The sequence below is a fragment of the Gymnoscopelus microlampas genome (assembly GCF_963454915.1).
Source record: "Gymnoscopelus microlampas genome assembly, chromosome: 23".
NCBI lineage: Eukaryota > Metazoa > Chordata > Actinopteri > Myctophiformes > Myctophidae > Gymnoscopelus > Gymnoscopelus microlampas.
This window is the reverse complement of record NC_139960.1, coordinates 27,450,273-27,466,177: the sequence shown is the minus strand read 5'-3', so window position 1 is coordinate 27,466,177 and position 15,905 is coordinate 27,450,273. Positions and strand designations below refer to the sequence as shown.

The window sequence follows — 15,905 nt, the reverse complement described above, 5'->3', positions numbered from 1 at the left end:
ACTAATATTGCATGTTTTGAAGGTTAATATCTTAACCCATTAAGACCTGAGGCCGATTCTACAGATATATTCTAAATCAGTAGTACTAAAATTATTCAAAATGATTCAACACTTTTCAAACACTTTCAAGATTTTTCAAAATGTTTTAAAAATAGCAGATGTACAAGCTCCCAGCGCGGCACGAAGAGACGCGCTGTGAGCTTGTATATCTTCTATTTTTGAATAGCCAACTTGTATATCTTCTATTTTTGAATAGCCAACGCTAACACTGACACAGATGCTTTCCCGGTTTAATGGGTTAAAAAAGCTATTAAATACTGCTTTTCCATTAAATACTATTATAACAATACACATTCCACTAATGATATATCGTTTTATGTATCATAACATAATATCAATAATCTTTCAGTATATCATCATAAAATCATAAAATATATCTCATAAAAATCACTACATATATACAGTGGTGGAAAGTAACTAAGTACATTTACTTAAGTACTGTACTTAAGTACAATTTTGAGGTATTTGTACTTTACTTGAGTATTTCCAATTTCCAATACTTTTACTTCTACTCCACTACATCTCAGAGGCAAATATTGTACTTTTACTCCACTACAATTACTTGAAAACTTTAGTTACTAGTTACTTTTCAGATACACTATGACATAATGAAACATACATTAACCACTTTATTTTATACCTATTTTATACCGAGGCTATTTGAAAATAGCAGATCTACAAGCTCACAACGCGTCGCATCGCGACGCGTTGTGAGCTTGTAGATCGGCTATTTTCAAATATTTAGTACTTTTACTTTTGGTACTTTAAGTACATTTTGATGCCAATACTTTAGGCTTTTACTCAAGTGAATTTTTAATTCTGGACTTTTACTTGTAATGGAGTACTTCTACACTGCAGTATTGATACTTTTACTTAAGTAAAACAGTTGAGTACTTTTTCCACCACTGCATATATATCATATTCTTTATCATATGATATTTATCATATCATACAATATACTGTATATCATATCCAAAAATATATGTGTATATCTATCAATCATAGACACTTACTGGACACACTCTGGCCACCATGGTGTGGATATTTTTAGTGTTTCCACTGTTATCTGTGAGCCTCTCACGGAAGAAGAAATACAGTTTGGTATCATTAGGGTCCGTTCCATCTGGTATCAGCTGGGCATCAATGAAGATTGGCTCTACAAGAAAGCACATCGTACTGTTGAACTGTTGTTATTGTAAAGCACTTTGTAACTTGTTTTTGAAAGGCGCTATATAAATAAAGTTATTATTATTATAAGCAGTGTTGCCAAATTTTGCGAGAGGAATAAGCAACTGCAGTAGGTCTATGAAAACAAGCCCAAAAGGAACAACTTGGCCACATGAGCATCGGATATTTGAAAACAGACGATCTACAAGCTTCTAACGCGCGCCAAACAAATCGTGAAAAAAGGGATTTTTGTTCATGATTTGTTTTACATTTTACCAACAAAATACATTTAGTTGGGGGGTCCGTGGACAAATACATATTAATTCGGGGGTCCTTGACATGAAAATGTTTGAGAACAACTGGTTCAAACAACATTAGGAAGAAAGACCAAATAAGCAACTACACTTTAGAAACAAGCCCCAAAAAAACGCAAACCGCAACTACCAGTGACTTTACAGGAAAAACAAGCAACCAAAGACGTTTACAATAAGCGCACAAAACTGATTGTAAGCTACACTATTCTACGTGCATTCAATTGGGTAATGTCTCCCAGTGTTCAGTTCAGTAATACATATCTATTTGAACAAATGTCCTTGATCAGGGCCATATGAATGCATTACTCACCACTCAGCCACTTGGAGTTGTGCTGGTCTGTCCGCACTGCGTTCCTCTTCGTCAGGCTCCTGAAGATGGCAGCATCTGTCCCCATGAAGTCAATGTACATCCCCGAGAACAGCTCCTGGTCTGGACAGACACACACACACACGCGCACGCAAGCACGCACACACACACACACACACACACACACACACACACACAAGAAATAATCTTGCCATCATAAAGGCTGTGACAAAAAAACCTATCTATTTCGCTTAACAGCCAATTACGTACTCTGCCATTTCCCTCTGTTTAACATATGTCACCATATATAACAGAAGTGTATATTTTAAATGCAGCAGCCTGATTTCCCATTGATTAATACGCCTGAGACTATTTAAACAAAGGGAAACGGCAAGAGCGAATTCTGACAGCGTTAACGGCGGATTTACCGCCCGCCCCCGTTGTTTTGACTGCTAATAACCGACTTTGCACTCGGCACCGCCGCACGCCATGCCTTTTATCATCATTCCATTACTAGGTCCCTCCATCATATCATTAGCACCGGGGCCATGTGTTTCGGAAGATGCGGGGAATGTAGGGGTATTGGGGGGCGGGGGGAGGGAAGGGGGGTATATGTGGCCGGCGTCCAAGCCAGCCTGCTCTAAGGGGAGCGTGTCGACAGCACCCAGACAGCCTCTCGGAGGGGTCACAGGGGAGGATGAGGGGCGATACAATGCAAATGGAGCCTTTTTTTTTTATCAGAGCCAGACACTGGCTGGGATTGTCCTCTGTCTGAGTCAGAGAGAGAGAGAGAGAGAGGCTTGGGGAGCGCTGCATCATCGTCACTTCCACAGCACTGACATTGACCCGAGCTCTATTTGGCAGGCAAGAGGCACAGGACCCCCCCCAACCCCCTCCCCCCCCCCGTCCCACACGCGCCCGAGTCAGTGGTGTAAAGTAACTAAGTGCATTTACTCAAGTACTGTACTTAAGTAAAATTAGGCACTTTTACTTTACTGGAGTATTTCCAATTGTCTATACTTTTACTTCTACTCCACTACATCTCAGAGGCAAATATAATACTTTGGTTACTAGTTACTTTTAAGATATCATTTATGATATTATGAAACATACATTAACCACTTTAGCCCTATTTTACACCTAGGCTATTTGAAAATAGCAGATCTACAAGCTCACAACGCGTCGCATCGCGACGCGTTGTGAGCTTGTAGATCAGCTATTTTCAAACATTTTAGTACTTTTACTTTTAGTACTTTAAGTACATTTTGATACCAATACTTTCCTACTTTTACTCCAAGTAAATTTTGAATTCCGGACTTTCCCTTCAAACAGAGTACTTCTACATTGCAGTATCGATACTTGTACTTCAGTAAAACGTTAGGGTACGTTTTCCCACCACTGCGGTGTCACGCGCCCTAGTAACTTTTCATCCCCGAGCCGGCTGATTGGCCGTCCGCTGCTGGCCCACTGACATAACGGTGCTCGGATGTCAGAAAGGCGAGATGTGTGCGTGCGACGCGACGCCTCGGGCGGCGTCAACAGCCACCCGACACCCTGGTGACCGGCCGCAGATCAAAGGACAAACAGGGAGAGTGTGTAGCCTGACCCGGGGGGTCAAAGATAAGGAGGTGGCGCTGTGTCTCTGTATCGTTGCTGTCCGGCAGAAACCAGCTAACTCCATTTTGACAGATTTTTTTTTTGCAGGGCCATTGAACACCCTTTACGTCTGTGTGTTGGTAAAAAAAAAATTATTGAACCAAAGTATTAAAAAGCGCCTCTGACAAAACCAGCTAACTCCATTGGATCCTCAAACTTTCTGCTAAAACCAGCTAACTCCACCGGAGTTAGCTGGTTTTGCTGACTCCAGGCTCCACCCCCTTTTGACCTCCAACCTCTGTAGATCTGCTATTTTCAAACATTTTAGCACTTTTACTTTTGGGACTTTAAGTACATTTTGATACCAAAACTTTTGTAGTTTTACTCAAGTCATTTTTGAATTCCGGATTTTTACTTGTAACAGTGTTCTTATCAATGATGAACAAAACCTCCTAACTCCACTTTTTTTCATTTCCTGAAAAATGAACATTTTGGAGTGGTTTCTGCCGGACAGCAGACATATACACAGTATGCATTTGCATGTATGTGTGTGTGTGTGTGTGTGTGTGTGTGTGTGTGTGTGTGTGTGTGTGTGTGTGTGTGTGTGTGTGTGTGTGTGTGTGTGTGTGTGTGTGTGTGTGTGTGTGTGTGTGTTTATAGAGGGAGGAAGCACTTACTGAGCATGACGGAGACTGTGTCAACTTGGGGATTGAAGGAGCAGCGTCCTTTTCCAGATTCGGCTCTGGAGTCGATGTGGAACACTTGCTCCTGCCGGGGAGGAGGGAGGGAGGGAGGAAGCGAGAGACAGGGAGAGACAAACTTTATTTTGGGGAATATCTAATGCAATAAACATGACAAATATGAGCATACCAAATGTTCCACAAGGTAGCCCTGCTCTAAGTTTCCCTTCCTTTTTGGTATGAAGAAGTACAGAGAGGCAGTCCTGGGCAATGGACCTTAACTGCCTACACGGGACATTAAAAACAACATTCCGTCTATAGGAGGGGGGAAGGGGGGTTTCCCCTGCTAACGTGTTGGATCGCTGTTGTTCCATCTCAGGTCTCATCTTCTCTCTAATCCCACTGCAATCCCCACCCCGGGCGGCCAGGTTCTGCTGTATCCTTGGTGACTGTTGTATACTGTGTTGGAAGCCTCTGGTTTCATCTGAATTTCAATCCAACAGACGATGATGCAACCCAGCCCCCCCCCCCCCCCCCCCCCCCCAAAGTGCAAGTGACATTGTGGCCAGGGAACATTTCTTCTTCCAGGAGACAAGTGTCTGATCTTATAGCCTGTCTGTTTATGTGTTTTTGCAGCCCTCTGGAGGTGGACCTAATGCGTCTGCTGGACTGGACCCTGGATTCTGCAGTGCTTCCACCATAAAGTCTGAGCAGTGCAGACGAAGACGAAACAACAACAAGTTGCTCAAAAAAAAGTAAGCATCCTGCCTTATCATCAGTTCCAGCTGATCTGATGCATGTTCACGAGCCAAAAGGGTATAAAGTATCAATGCTGCAACGTGGAAGTACTCCGTTACAAGTAAAAGTCTGGAATTCAAAATGTACTTGAGTAAAAGTACAAAAGTATTGGTATCAAAATGTACTTAAAGTACCAAAAGTAAAAGTACTACAATGTTTGAAAATAGGCGATCTACAAGCTCACAACGCGTCGCGATGTGACGCGTTGTGAGCTATTTTCAAATAGCCCGTATATAAAATAGATCTAAAGTGGTTAATGTATGTTTTATAATGTAATAATGTATATATACAAAGTAACTAGTAACTAAAGTTTTCAAATAATTGTAGTTGAGTACAAGTACAATATTTGCCTCTGAGATGTAGCGGAGTAGAAGTAAAAGTAAAGTACAGCATTTGAGTAAATGTACTTTAGTTACTTTAACACCACTGCAAAGGGCCACATACGACCACTGTGAGCCTGCCGTCAATATCTCACTGTGTGACAGCTTGTTATACTGTATTGATCGGCTGTCAGAGACACTGGGCACATTTGGGCTCAGAGAGGTTTAAAAACGGAGCTGTCTGCCTGTCAACCCCCCCTGGAAATGACAAAAGGCACTGCAGCGTGGAGAGAAAAAGCCTGATTTGGAGGTCTTTGCCTATTAGCGCTTGGCAGCAGCATGGTTCTGTGGCTAAAAGTTTGCTCTTTCAGTGAGCACTTTTCTCCTGGATGAGTTCCTCTCCCTCTCTCACTTCCAGAGCTATGTGTCGGCCCGGAGATGAGAGGCTGTGTGCCCAGAAACCAGCTCTTTACTCTGTCTCTCCTTTCAGTATCTCTGCCCATTATACCCTATAGGAACTGATGCGCAGTGGTGTATAAGTAACTAAGTACATCTACTCGAGTACTGTACCTAAGTACAATTTTGAGGTACTTTTACTTTACTAGAGTATTTTTCCGATTGTCTATACTTTTACTTCTACTCCACTACATCTCAGAGGCAAATATTTTACTTTTTACTCCACTACAATTATTTGAAAACGTAGTTACCAGTTACTTGGTAGATATCAATTATTACATTATAAAACATAGATTAACCACTGTATCCCTATTTTATACCTAGGCTATTTGAACTGATCTACAAGCCATGCGACACGTTGTGAGCTTGTAGATCTGCTATTTTCAAACATTTTAGCACTTTTACTTTTGAAACTTTAAGTACATTTTGATACCAATACTTTTGAACTTTTAATCAAGTACATTTTGAATTCCGGACTTTTTTACTTGTACTTCTACATTGCAGTATTGATACTTTTACTTAAGTAAAACATTTTGAGTACTTTTCCCACTACTGCTGATGTGTAAAGTCATAGTGACTCTGCCCAGCCAGTATTGCCTCAAGAGACTTTGTTTCAAACATGTGTTGAAACTTGTGGTAATTCCCAGTTTTGACTTCATTGAGAAGGTATTTGGCTACGGCAGAGCTGCAAGATATGATACCATCACATTGTAGCACATGCAATTCCTTCACTTTTATGGTCTACCTACAGCAAGTTGTCACAACATTATAACTCACTCATTGAACTCGGATAAGAGTGGAGGAAGCTATGGCCTACTCAGTGGTGGAAAAAGTACTTTTAAGTAAAAGTATCAATACTGCAATGTAGAAATACTCTTGTTATAAGTAAAAGTTCGGTAATCAACATTTTCTTGAGTAAAAGTACAAACGTATTGGCATCAAAATATACTTAAAGTACCAAAAGTACTCATTGTGCAGAATGTCCAAAAGTTTAAAATGTATAAACATCTTTAGAAAATAGCAGATCTACAAGCTCACAATGCGTCGCATCGCGACGCATTGTGAGCTTGTTGATCGGCTATTTTCAAATGGCCGAAATGTATATAGGGCTGAAGTGGTTAATGTATGTTTTGTGATAATGATCTAAATCTACAAAGTAACTAAAACGGTCAAATAATTGTAGTGGAGTAAAAGCAAAATATTTACCTCTCCAGTAAAGCAAAAAATCCTCAAAAGTGTACTTAAGTACAGTACTTGAGTAAATGTACTTAGTTACTTTACACCACTGGGCCTACTATTGTGAACTATCACATACCGGTATGGTATTAATAACACTCTTAAAGGAAATGACTGTCTACCTCTGGCCTGCGACCTCTGTTGACATAGACACAGACTGGACTGTAGGCTCCACTGCCACACATGAACAGATGGGTCCGGTTGTAGGGCTGCACCACTCGGATGAAGTTCCCACAGCCGTGCTGGGGAGAGAAAAGAGACAAAGTAACAATGTGAAAAGGGGGCAATTTATTCTATTCCAGTCTTTCACGGCAATCGGACACTGCATTCATGATTTGAGGCATTTTGAGCCAAAAATGTGTTTTGCTAAATTAGACCTGCTGGTGGCGCTATAACAGGCCAATGTGAAAAGGGTACGTGGCATTTCTTCCTCGGCCTAGTGGGAATGTGCGTGTGAAATTTCACGGAAATCGCAAGCTGCGTTCATGATTTGAGGCATTTTGTTCAAAACGTGCCAACTTTGGAAGCCAACCTTAGCAAATGTTGGTCCCCCTGTTTAAATGAGGATGGAATATGGGAAATCGGAAAGATCCGTGTTGATCACATGACTATAGGGATACTGTGTACCAATTTGCATGACGTTTGGATAAAATCTGTAGAAGTAATATTAAAAAATGGGTTTTGCACAAATCGGCCTCCTGGTGGCGCTATAACAGGCCCATATGAGCCAGAGGTTCTGAATTGGCATCCAGGGAGTGTGTGTGCACAGTTTTGCAGCGACCGGGCCAACGGTGCCGGAGATTAGCTGGTAACGGACGGACAGGACACACGGACGGACACACACACACACACACGGACGGACGGACAGGGTGCAAAACATACTCTCGCCATGCCTTTCGGCCTGGCGGAGACAATGACAAAGGTTCTCCAAAAAGCTGCAAAAGCAGGTAGTGGAGGAGGTTGATATATGAACTGACTGTATTGACTGTACTTGGTATAATATTGGCCTATAAAAGTACACTGTAAATGTCTTGCATTCGGAACCAGCTATATTTGCAATGCTCTAGAACAGGGGTGGGCAACTTTGTAGATGGTGAGGGCCACAACATTTCCTCAATCACTCTGGGGGGCCGCATTACCGACCCCCCCCCCCCCCCCTGGCTGGATGTTGGTCCCCCTGTTTATCGGCACTCTCGCCAGTAGTACCCCATTACTCAAAAAGCCCATAATAGTCACATATTATGTGATAAATAAGGGATATTAACTATTATTATTTGTTATAACTTTGTTTTTGTTTTTTTTTGTTTTTTTCTATCAACTTACTACAGCTGTACTGCTAAACAAAACTTCACATTCCTGAGTATGCCTTTCAGAGTATTGCTGTAACCTTGGCTTAAAAATATACAAAAATGAACACTTGAATTATAGTTAATAATTATGGCTTCTATCAAAATAAACGAGAGCGCGCTCTACTGGTGGACTGTTGTAATTAAAATGGTTCATGGAAAGTTGCATGTTTGGAACAGTTGAAGGCAATAGTTCACCATTTCGGATATGTTTAGATTACTTTGTTTTTCTTTGTGATTTAAAAAAAAAAAACTTAAAAAAATAAATAAAAAAATTTGGCCTGGGGCCGCATTGAGTGACGGTGCGGGCCGCATGCGGCCCGCGGGCCGCCAGTTGCCCATCCCAGTCTAGAAGCCTCTATACAGTTAACTGTGCAATTAAATGTATATTGATGATATTAAGTGTCCTTGTGTTTGTTTAAACTTGGGTGGGTTTACCAGGTGGACTTCTTCCACTCCTGACATGACAAAACTGCTCTGCAGTGTGTTTTCTGAATGTTGGGGGCAGGGCAGATTTAGCTGTTCAAACACTTATCTCCAACATTTATATAACATAATATATTTTTTGATAATGGAAAATTATAATATAGTTACAGTTGTTTGTAAAACAAATTGAATTTCCAGTAAAAAAATAAATATCTGTTGCCCTGTCTAACAAAACAAAAGATAAATGATGATGAATCATCATTAGTTTATCAGTGGAACGTCCACATTTGACATCATTATAAATCTCATGCCAAAACATATAAAACAAAATGGGCTCATAAAATTGTAACATTAAACGTTGACCCTTTTGGTTGATTAAATTATGACATAATTGCAAAACAAATATCACGTAATTGTTATTCCTTGCCAGAGTGTCCAGACTGACTGAGGCAAATCTTTAGAAATCGGATTTGAATTCTATTTCAAACCACCTAGGAATGTGGCTGAAATGAGCAAAAATCTGTTTCCCAAATGTTTGTGTTGTTGTTGTGAAATGAATGTTTTCAATTATTGTCAATATGACAAAACCAAGAAAAAGAACACCTCCTCATATGGGTTTTTCAACAGCACAGACACAACAGCGGTGGATGAGGCCTAATTCCTGTGTCTGGGATTGGGCCAGGTCTTGTTTATCACCCTTCCAGTATCCTATTCCGCAGGAGTAAATGCAATTCAAACGTATCTCTCTTGTTATGAAACAGCTATACGGATATATAATCACTATACGGCACAATCATTTGAGGCAAGCCCATGGACCTGGAGAACCCAGCTTATGCTGATCTCTCGTCTCATTACTTGTCTCTCTCTCCCCGTCACTGCCTCCAACTCCATAAATCTGCCTGGAGTGGCATGAGTGCTGGGGCTTTGTGGGTAATTAAAGTCTAACATTGTGGGGGGGTAGAGGAGGAGGAAAGATCAGGGTAGAAGGAAGGAATTGGAAGGGTATATATAATCTTTATTTCAGACCCGTGGGTCCATATAAAAAAAAAAGACAGCACATAATATAAAAAGAGACAAACAAACAACAAACAAAACATCACTCAAGCGCACCCACCCCCCACCCAACCCCAAGTACGTAGATTACTTAAAAAGTGTAGAGGCTATTACGCCAATGCTCTCTAAGCCTGGATGTGTATCTATAACTGCTTCTCATAGGGCTTGTTAGAGCCTCTATGATGCTGTTCTCGGACACATCAAGCCGACACATAAAACTGAACATCAATTGTCTTAAAAGTGCATCACAAGTAGGCACGCCAGTGGACACAAACAATTGACTGGCACTATGCCATCTGGGAATGTGGAGCAACAACCTCAAAGCATCATTATACTGTAGCTGGTATAGAAAGGAGAGGAGGAGAAAGGGAGAGAGAAGGAGAGAAGGGAGGAGAAACCTCGAGAGGAGAGGCGCAAGTACCCAGGGAACGGTTAGGAACTTGGCCATCGCAGTGGAAATAGCAGCTGCTGCAGCTCACAGAATGCATAAAGCTCCGCGGAGAGCTGGAAAACAACTGCATTTCCAGCGTCACACACCCATATCTCTCTCTCACACACACACACACACACACACACAAACACACACACACACTTACAAACACACACACCGTTAACCTGCACACACGCTGCAGCCCGCCCGTATCCAATTTCATATTCCCATAGCGACATATGAGAAAAGATATCACGTCTGATTTCCTCGTGTGTTTCCGATCCAGGCAACACAACCTTTAAACCCTGCCAGATGCAGCAACTAGCCTCCTCATGGCCCCATGTTCAGGTGGTGTTCGACACCGTTTAGAGTCGAGAGCGGAGGTTTCGAGCAAACGGAGCCAACAGATTTAATCAGTCTGGCGTTCTTGTACTTGAAGAGGTTAACCTACATTTCTCCTTAAATGCCACCCTCCGTTTGCAAAGAACGTGTGGTCTCTCTCCGGAGTCCCAGCGACCGCAGATTCTATCAGGGAAGAGGAACTGAATATATACAGATGGAGGAGGGTAACCATAACAAACTGACAGAGGCTCTGATTCAGGACCCACAAATAATAAAAAAGTAGAAGTAGAAGCCCAGTAAGGAAGGACGAACGACTGCTTTATGAAAGTTTATTGAAACATGCAGACAGAGAGAGAGAGAGAGAGAGAGAGAGAGAGAGAGAGAGAGAGAGAGAGAGAGAGAGAGAGAGAGAGAGAAAAAAAACCTTGAAAGGGAAGAAAGAGTAAAAAAAGATGTAGGGGCCGAATTAAAAAGACAAAAAGGCATACAGAGGCACAGTAGGAAAAAGTGAGTGAGAAAGGGAAGGAAGGAGTAAGACAGGACGAAAAAAAAAAAAAAGTACAGTGATAAATTGAGAGGAAGGGACCTGGCACTGGTGCTGGTTGACAGAAGAAGGGAAGAGCGGAGGAGAGAGAGGGCCACTGAATGGCTCCACACAGAGACAGCTCGCCCAAATATTTGTGGGAGCCTGTCCACAACAGCAGGGCTATGACTCAAGGCAGCACAAATCACACCGTGACTGAAAACAGCTTCTTCTCCGCTCCTTACAATGCTGTGCGTTGTCCAAACCCTTGGCTCCGTTTCTTTGGCTGTTGTGAGGGAGACCGGAGACCGATGGACATGTTGGCCTACGCGTTAACAAATTGGGCGTGTTGGTGGTAACACAATAATCTGTGGTAGGAGGACGAAACGTTGTGGGGGTAGCGTAGTTCTATTCCAGCTTTCATTCGTGACATACTGTACAGCTCTACTTGCAGGGACATGCTTGGTAGCATACTCCAGTGCTATTAATAAGGAAAATAAAAGAAACATCTAGAGATAATTAACACATTGAGGGCCAAACATGAGAATTCTCGTGTTTGCAAATACACCCGTTGAGTGCCATAAACTCGAATTCTCGCATTTGCAATTTGTTTTTAGTTTTTTTTTCCCCCTGAAAATGGAACGGACGGATGTGAATCCAGTCCAAAAAAACTTCCCTTCCGTCCGCTCCAATGATAGGATTTGGAGAAAAAGGTCCATATCTCCATACCTTTTTACCGTCGTGAAAACAAGCCATTTTCAACGCGCGATCACTCTGCAATGGCGGATCGCGTTAGAAATATTATTGTTCCAGTCGCTAGAAATATTATTGTTCCAGGACCCTCGACCATCGCGCACGCACCCTTTGTTTACATCCGGGTCCTCGTGGGGGCTTCTACAGCTCTAAACAGATCAGCGTAAACGGTAAGAACACTGGCACTGGATGTACAGTATACCCTGTTTAAACAACCTCTGGCACTTGATGTGTTAAGAGATAACACACTCCAAGAAGAAAAACTCTCTTCTATTATATTCTATACAACAACACTTGTTTGCTCTTGTTTTCGGAACAACTCATTTAGCTCTAGTTTGAAGTGTAATCCCTGCAGATTCTGTTCTTTTTCAGAGTGGCCCAATTAGCGGAGAACAGAGGCACTGACGGAATCAGTTCGCAGAGCTCCATGTCTTCATTAAAGTCTCGTTTCTGCTCACGACCGCATCTCTTTTCGGTGTGTAAAATCAGGCGTTGCGGTTATGAATTCTTTAGAAAAAGACACAGCAATGAGCTGTGTCCAATTTGTGCAGCTTTGATGCTGGTTTATTATTCTATAGCGGTCTGAGGCACTCCTCCCACGTCCTCATTCTCATCTTTGCAAACAGAGCCGATACCAGGAGGACTCCGTCATGTCAGTGACCCTCTCTAGACATCTGCTAGCTGCTACACATGTGGCGGTGGACCTGCCTGGGACACTGAAACACATGATCACACATGGGAGAGGACAGCAGCACGCACCATGTTTCCGGCTTGAATCATCCCAAGGGACACCGATCTGGACGCAGATTATGCTGCCCTAAATTAAGACCTGAACCCTTATGATCATGATCGTAGTTCAGTCAGATAACTCACGAATAGATTGAACCAATATTATAGACCGAATATATTGAACCAATATTATAGAATGAGGATACAAGTGTGGATGTAATATTTATCTTGGCGTTCAGGCTCTGCTATATTTTTGTCTCTGCTCAGAGAAATTTAGACAACCATCATTAAGAGCAGGGAGATAGATATATAATAACAACCCCCATGGGGAACAGACCAATAGCAGAGCCTACTGGTGGTGCTGGGAGCAAACGCTGCATGACAACAAACCAGAACACACAAGCGGATGGAACGCCTGATTTAGGTGAGCTTAAATAACCCGCCCAATTGGACAGCTGATTGCCACGTCAGTGTATGACGTATGGGTCTTGCATGACGCTGTATACAGCCACATAGAAACCTCTCGAGTGTATGCTGCCTGAACTAACTCGCAGGCTACGTATAATTAATGAATTTAAAGTATTTTTTTAAAATCTTCCCAAAATAGGGACACCTGGGTACATTTGATTCAAATGGACATGTGATTTGTTTGCTCTCACCGTAGGGTCCTTGCCAGCCATTTGACATTCCTCTATCTTGGTGGTAGACGCAGGCCAAAACACCTGCAGGGGGGAAAAACAGAGAGAGGGGGCAGTTTAACTAGAGATCAGTGGGAAAAACCTGGTCTGGGAATGCTAAGTGGAAAACCACAGGTCACACTGTAAACAAAATGATCACCTCTCACAGTAACAAGTAATCTAATCACAACATTGTTGAGAACGAAATCTAAACAACGCAGAAAATAAAGGAATACCAGAAACAAATTTCCTAAGAAAAGGCTGGCGACTCAAAATAGTGTCACTACAAAGTACCACCAATCGACTCCAAATGGCCTAAAACGTGCTCCTATCAGGTTTTTGGGTGGTCCATTTTGGTGGGGTAAAAAAAAAGCAGTAAAAAAATAATTAAAAAATGAATAAAAAATAAACCGAAACCTAAAAAAGGAAAATAATGTTAATATTTTTTTTGAAATACATAAACAATTACTCAAATGGTTTCAAGTGCTTGTTTCACCCACTTCATATATATTTGTTTGCAGACCCCCATTTAGGGGGGGTAGGCGAAGTTTCTGAGCATTTTGGGGACTTTTCAAAACCGGAAGTGAATAAATCCACTTTTGGGTCTGATGCATTTGCTGGCAGACCCCCACTTGGGGGGGGGGGGGGGTGCGCAAAGTTCAGATTGTGGCAGCCTGAATAATCCGTCTTTACTGAATTAAAAAAAAGTTACAAAATAGTGGTAGCCTTTCTTTCACCGTCCACGATGACAGACACAGTCACAGCCAGGAGAAAAATGCTGTGGTTTCAAATGTGGAAGGGGTACTTAAGGGTCTGGTGCTATGAATATATCAGGCAATCTACTCAGGCAAAATGGACGTGGCAGAGCACTCCCCAGAGAGAAAAATAAATGCTTTCCCCATGTGTATATGCTCTTCTCGGCTGTCAATTACGCCAACAATACCTCCCTCTCGGCATACGAGATCATAGTTATCAGTGTGAGCTTATGAATCCTGCCCACGGCAGCACTATTAAGTGAACCATTTTAAGCTCTGCTTTGTTTACCTCAACATGGGTCTGATCTTGGTTAATCTGTATGGTAATTTGTATAACAACACACAGATGGTGTTAACATCGTGGCGCAGTCTTCTTGGGCTTTTGATGTGCACGTGTGCAATGCTATCAGGGGCCTAACGGAATAATCAATGCCTTTTACATGTTCGCCTTTCTACTGTGAGTTGAAGAAACCAATTAAACAATGTCAGCACATTGCATCTCATCGATTAAAATGACCTATTTAACCCATCAAGACCGGGAACACATCTGTGTGTCATTTTCAGATTTCTTTGGGCTATTCAAAAAACAAGCTCATAGCGCGGCACCGAGTGCCGCGCTACGAGCTTGTAGACCTGCAACTTTTGAAAAATCGTGAAAATGTGTCTGAATATATATATCTTTAAGGCAAACATTTTTTACTCAAATCTTTCTTAAGAAAATATGTCACCCAAAATATGCATTTGGCCGTGGACGCCCCCCCCATCTCACAATACTTTGTTCCAGGGACCCCCAGAAGTTGTAACAGTTAAAAATGTTCGCTTAAAAAAATATATATATTCAAAGATTTGCACACATTTTCATGATTTTTCCAAAAATAGCAGATGTACAAGCTCATAGCGCGGCACCGAGTGCCGCGCTATGAGCTTGTACATCTGCTATTTTTGAATAGCCAAAAGAAATCTTAAAATGACACAGATGCGTTCTCGGTCTTAAAGGGTTAAGGTAAATGAACATTAGGTATCAATATGGCAAAAGAAATATCCCTTTTTATTTCATTTGACTCAAACATGGTGTCTAATGTTGACTTGGAGTGTATAATTGTGTTGAGTTGGAGGTGTTGACCTTCAGCGCGCCGTGGGTGACGTTGTTGATGTCCATGGAGAGAACGTGGTCCTTACAGCCCACGTACATCCTGTCCTGGTCCTCGTCCATCTGCAGGATCCTGTAGTCCATGGCCTTTTCAGACAGACTGAAGTGTTCAAAGGAAGGAGACACCTGTAGGTCTGGAGAGACAAAAACATGAGCCTTAGCCAGTGTTGTGCAAGCAGTGGGTGGAAGAAGTACTCGGATATTTTTTACTCAAGTAAAAGTAGCAATACTACAATATAAAAATACTTTGTTAAAAGTAAAAGGCCTGTGCTCAAAATGTTACTTGAGTAAAAGTACAAAAGTGTTGGCATCAAAACATACTTAAAGTACCTAAATTATAAGTACTAAAATGTTTGAAAATAGCAGATCACAACACGTCGCGATGCGACGCGTTGTGATCTTGTAGATCGGCTATTTTCAAATAGCCTATGTAAGTGCCTTAAGTGGTTAATGTATGTTTTATAATAATGATTTGCCCACTGTGTGCTTGCCGTTTTTTTGTTTTTTTTTACTGTATTCAAAGTTGTACTTGAGTAACAGTGCAAAAGTATTGGCATCAAAATATACTTACAGTACCATTATGCCGAATGGCCTATTTCATAATCTTACTATTGAATACTGGATTGAATGTGTTCAACACTTTAATTGCAGCTGGTGGGACTGATTTAAATTACATTATGAGCTGCTAGGTTGTTTTAACTTGATACTAATCACAATGTATTACTTCATGTCAAGGACGCAGAGAGCATTTTAGGGGAACCGAAGGGGACGCATGCGTTCTGTGCGT

The 15,905-nt window shown here is 41.7% G+C and overlaps 1 protein-coding gene across 1 annotated transcript in view; it reads right to left on the bottom strand.

Moving 5' to 3' along the window:
• Positions 1-15,905, bottom strand: part of sema3c (sema domain, immunoglobulin domain (Ig), short basic domain, secreted, (semaphorin) 3C) — a 61,124-nt gene that overhangs the window by 22,093 nt on the left and 23,126 nt on the right. Inside the window, exons 3-8 of the mRNA XM_084050465.1 lie at positions 15,092-15,252; positions 13,196-13,258; positions 7,057-7,176; positions 4,122-4,212; positions 1,852-1,971; positions 1,074-1,216 (exon numbers count right to left, since the gene is read on the bottom strand). Of these exons, the coding sequence (XP_083906591.1) occupies positions 1,074-1,216; positions 1,852-1,971; positions 4,122-4,212; positions 7,057-7,176; positions 13,196-13,258; positions 15,092-15,252 (698 nt within the window). The remainder of the gene's footprint in view (positions 1-1,073; positions 1,217-1,851; positions 1,972-4,121; positions 4,213-7,056; positions 7,177-13,195; positions 13,259-15,091; positions 15,253-15,905) is intronic.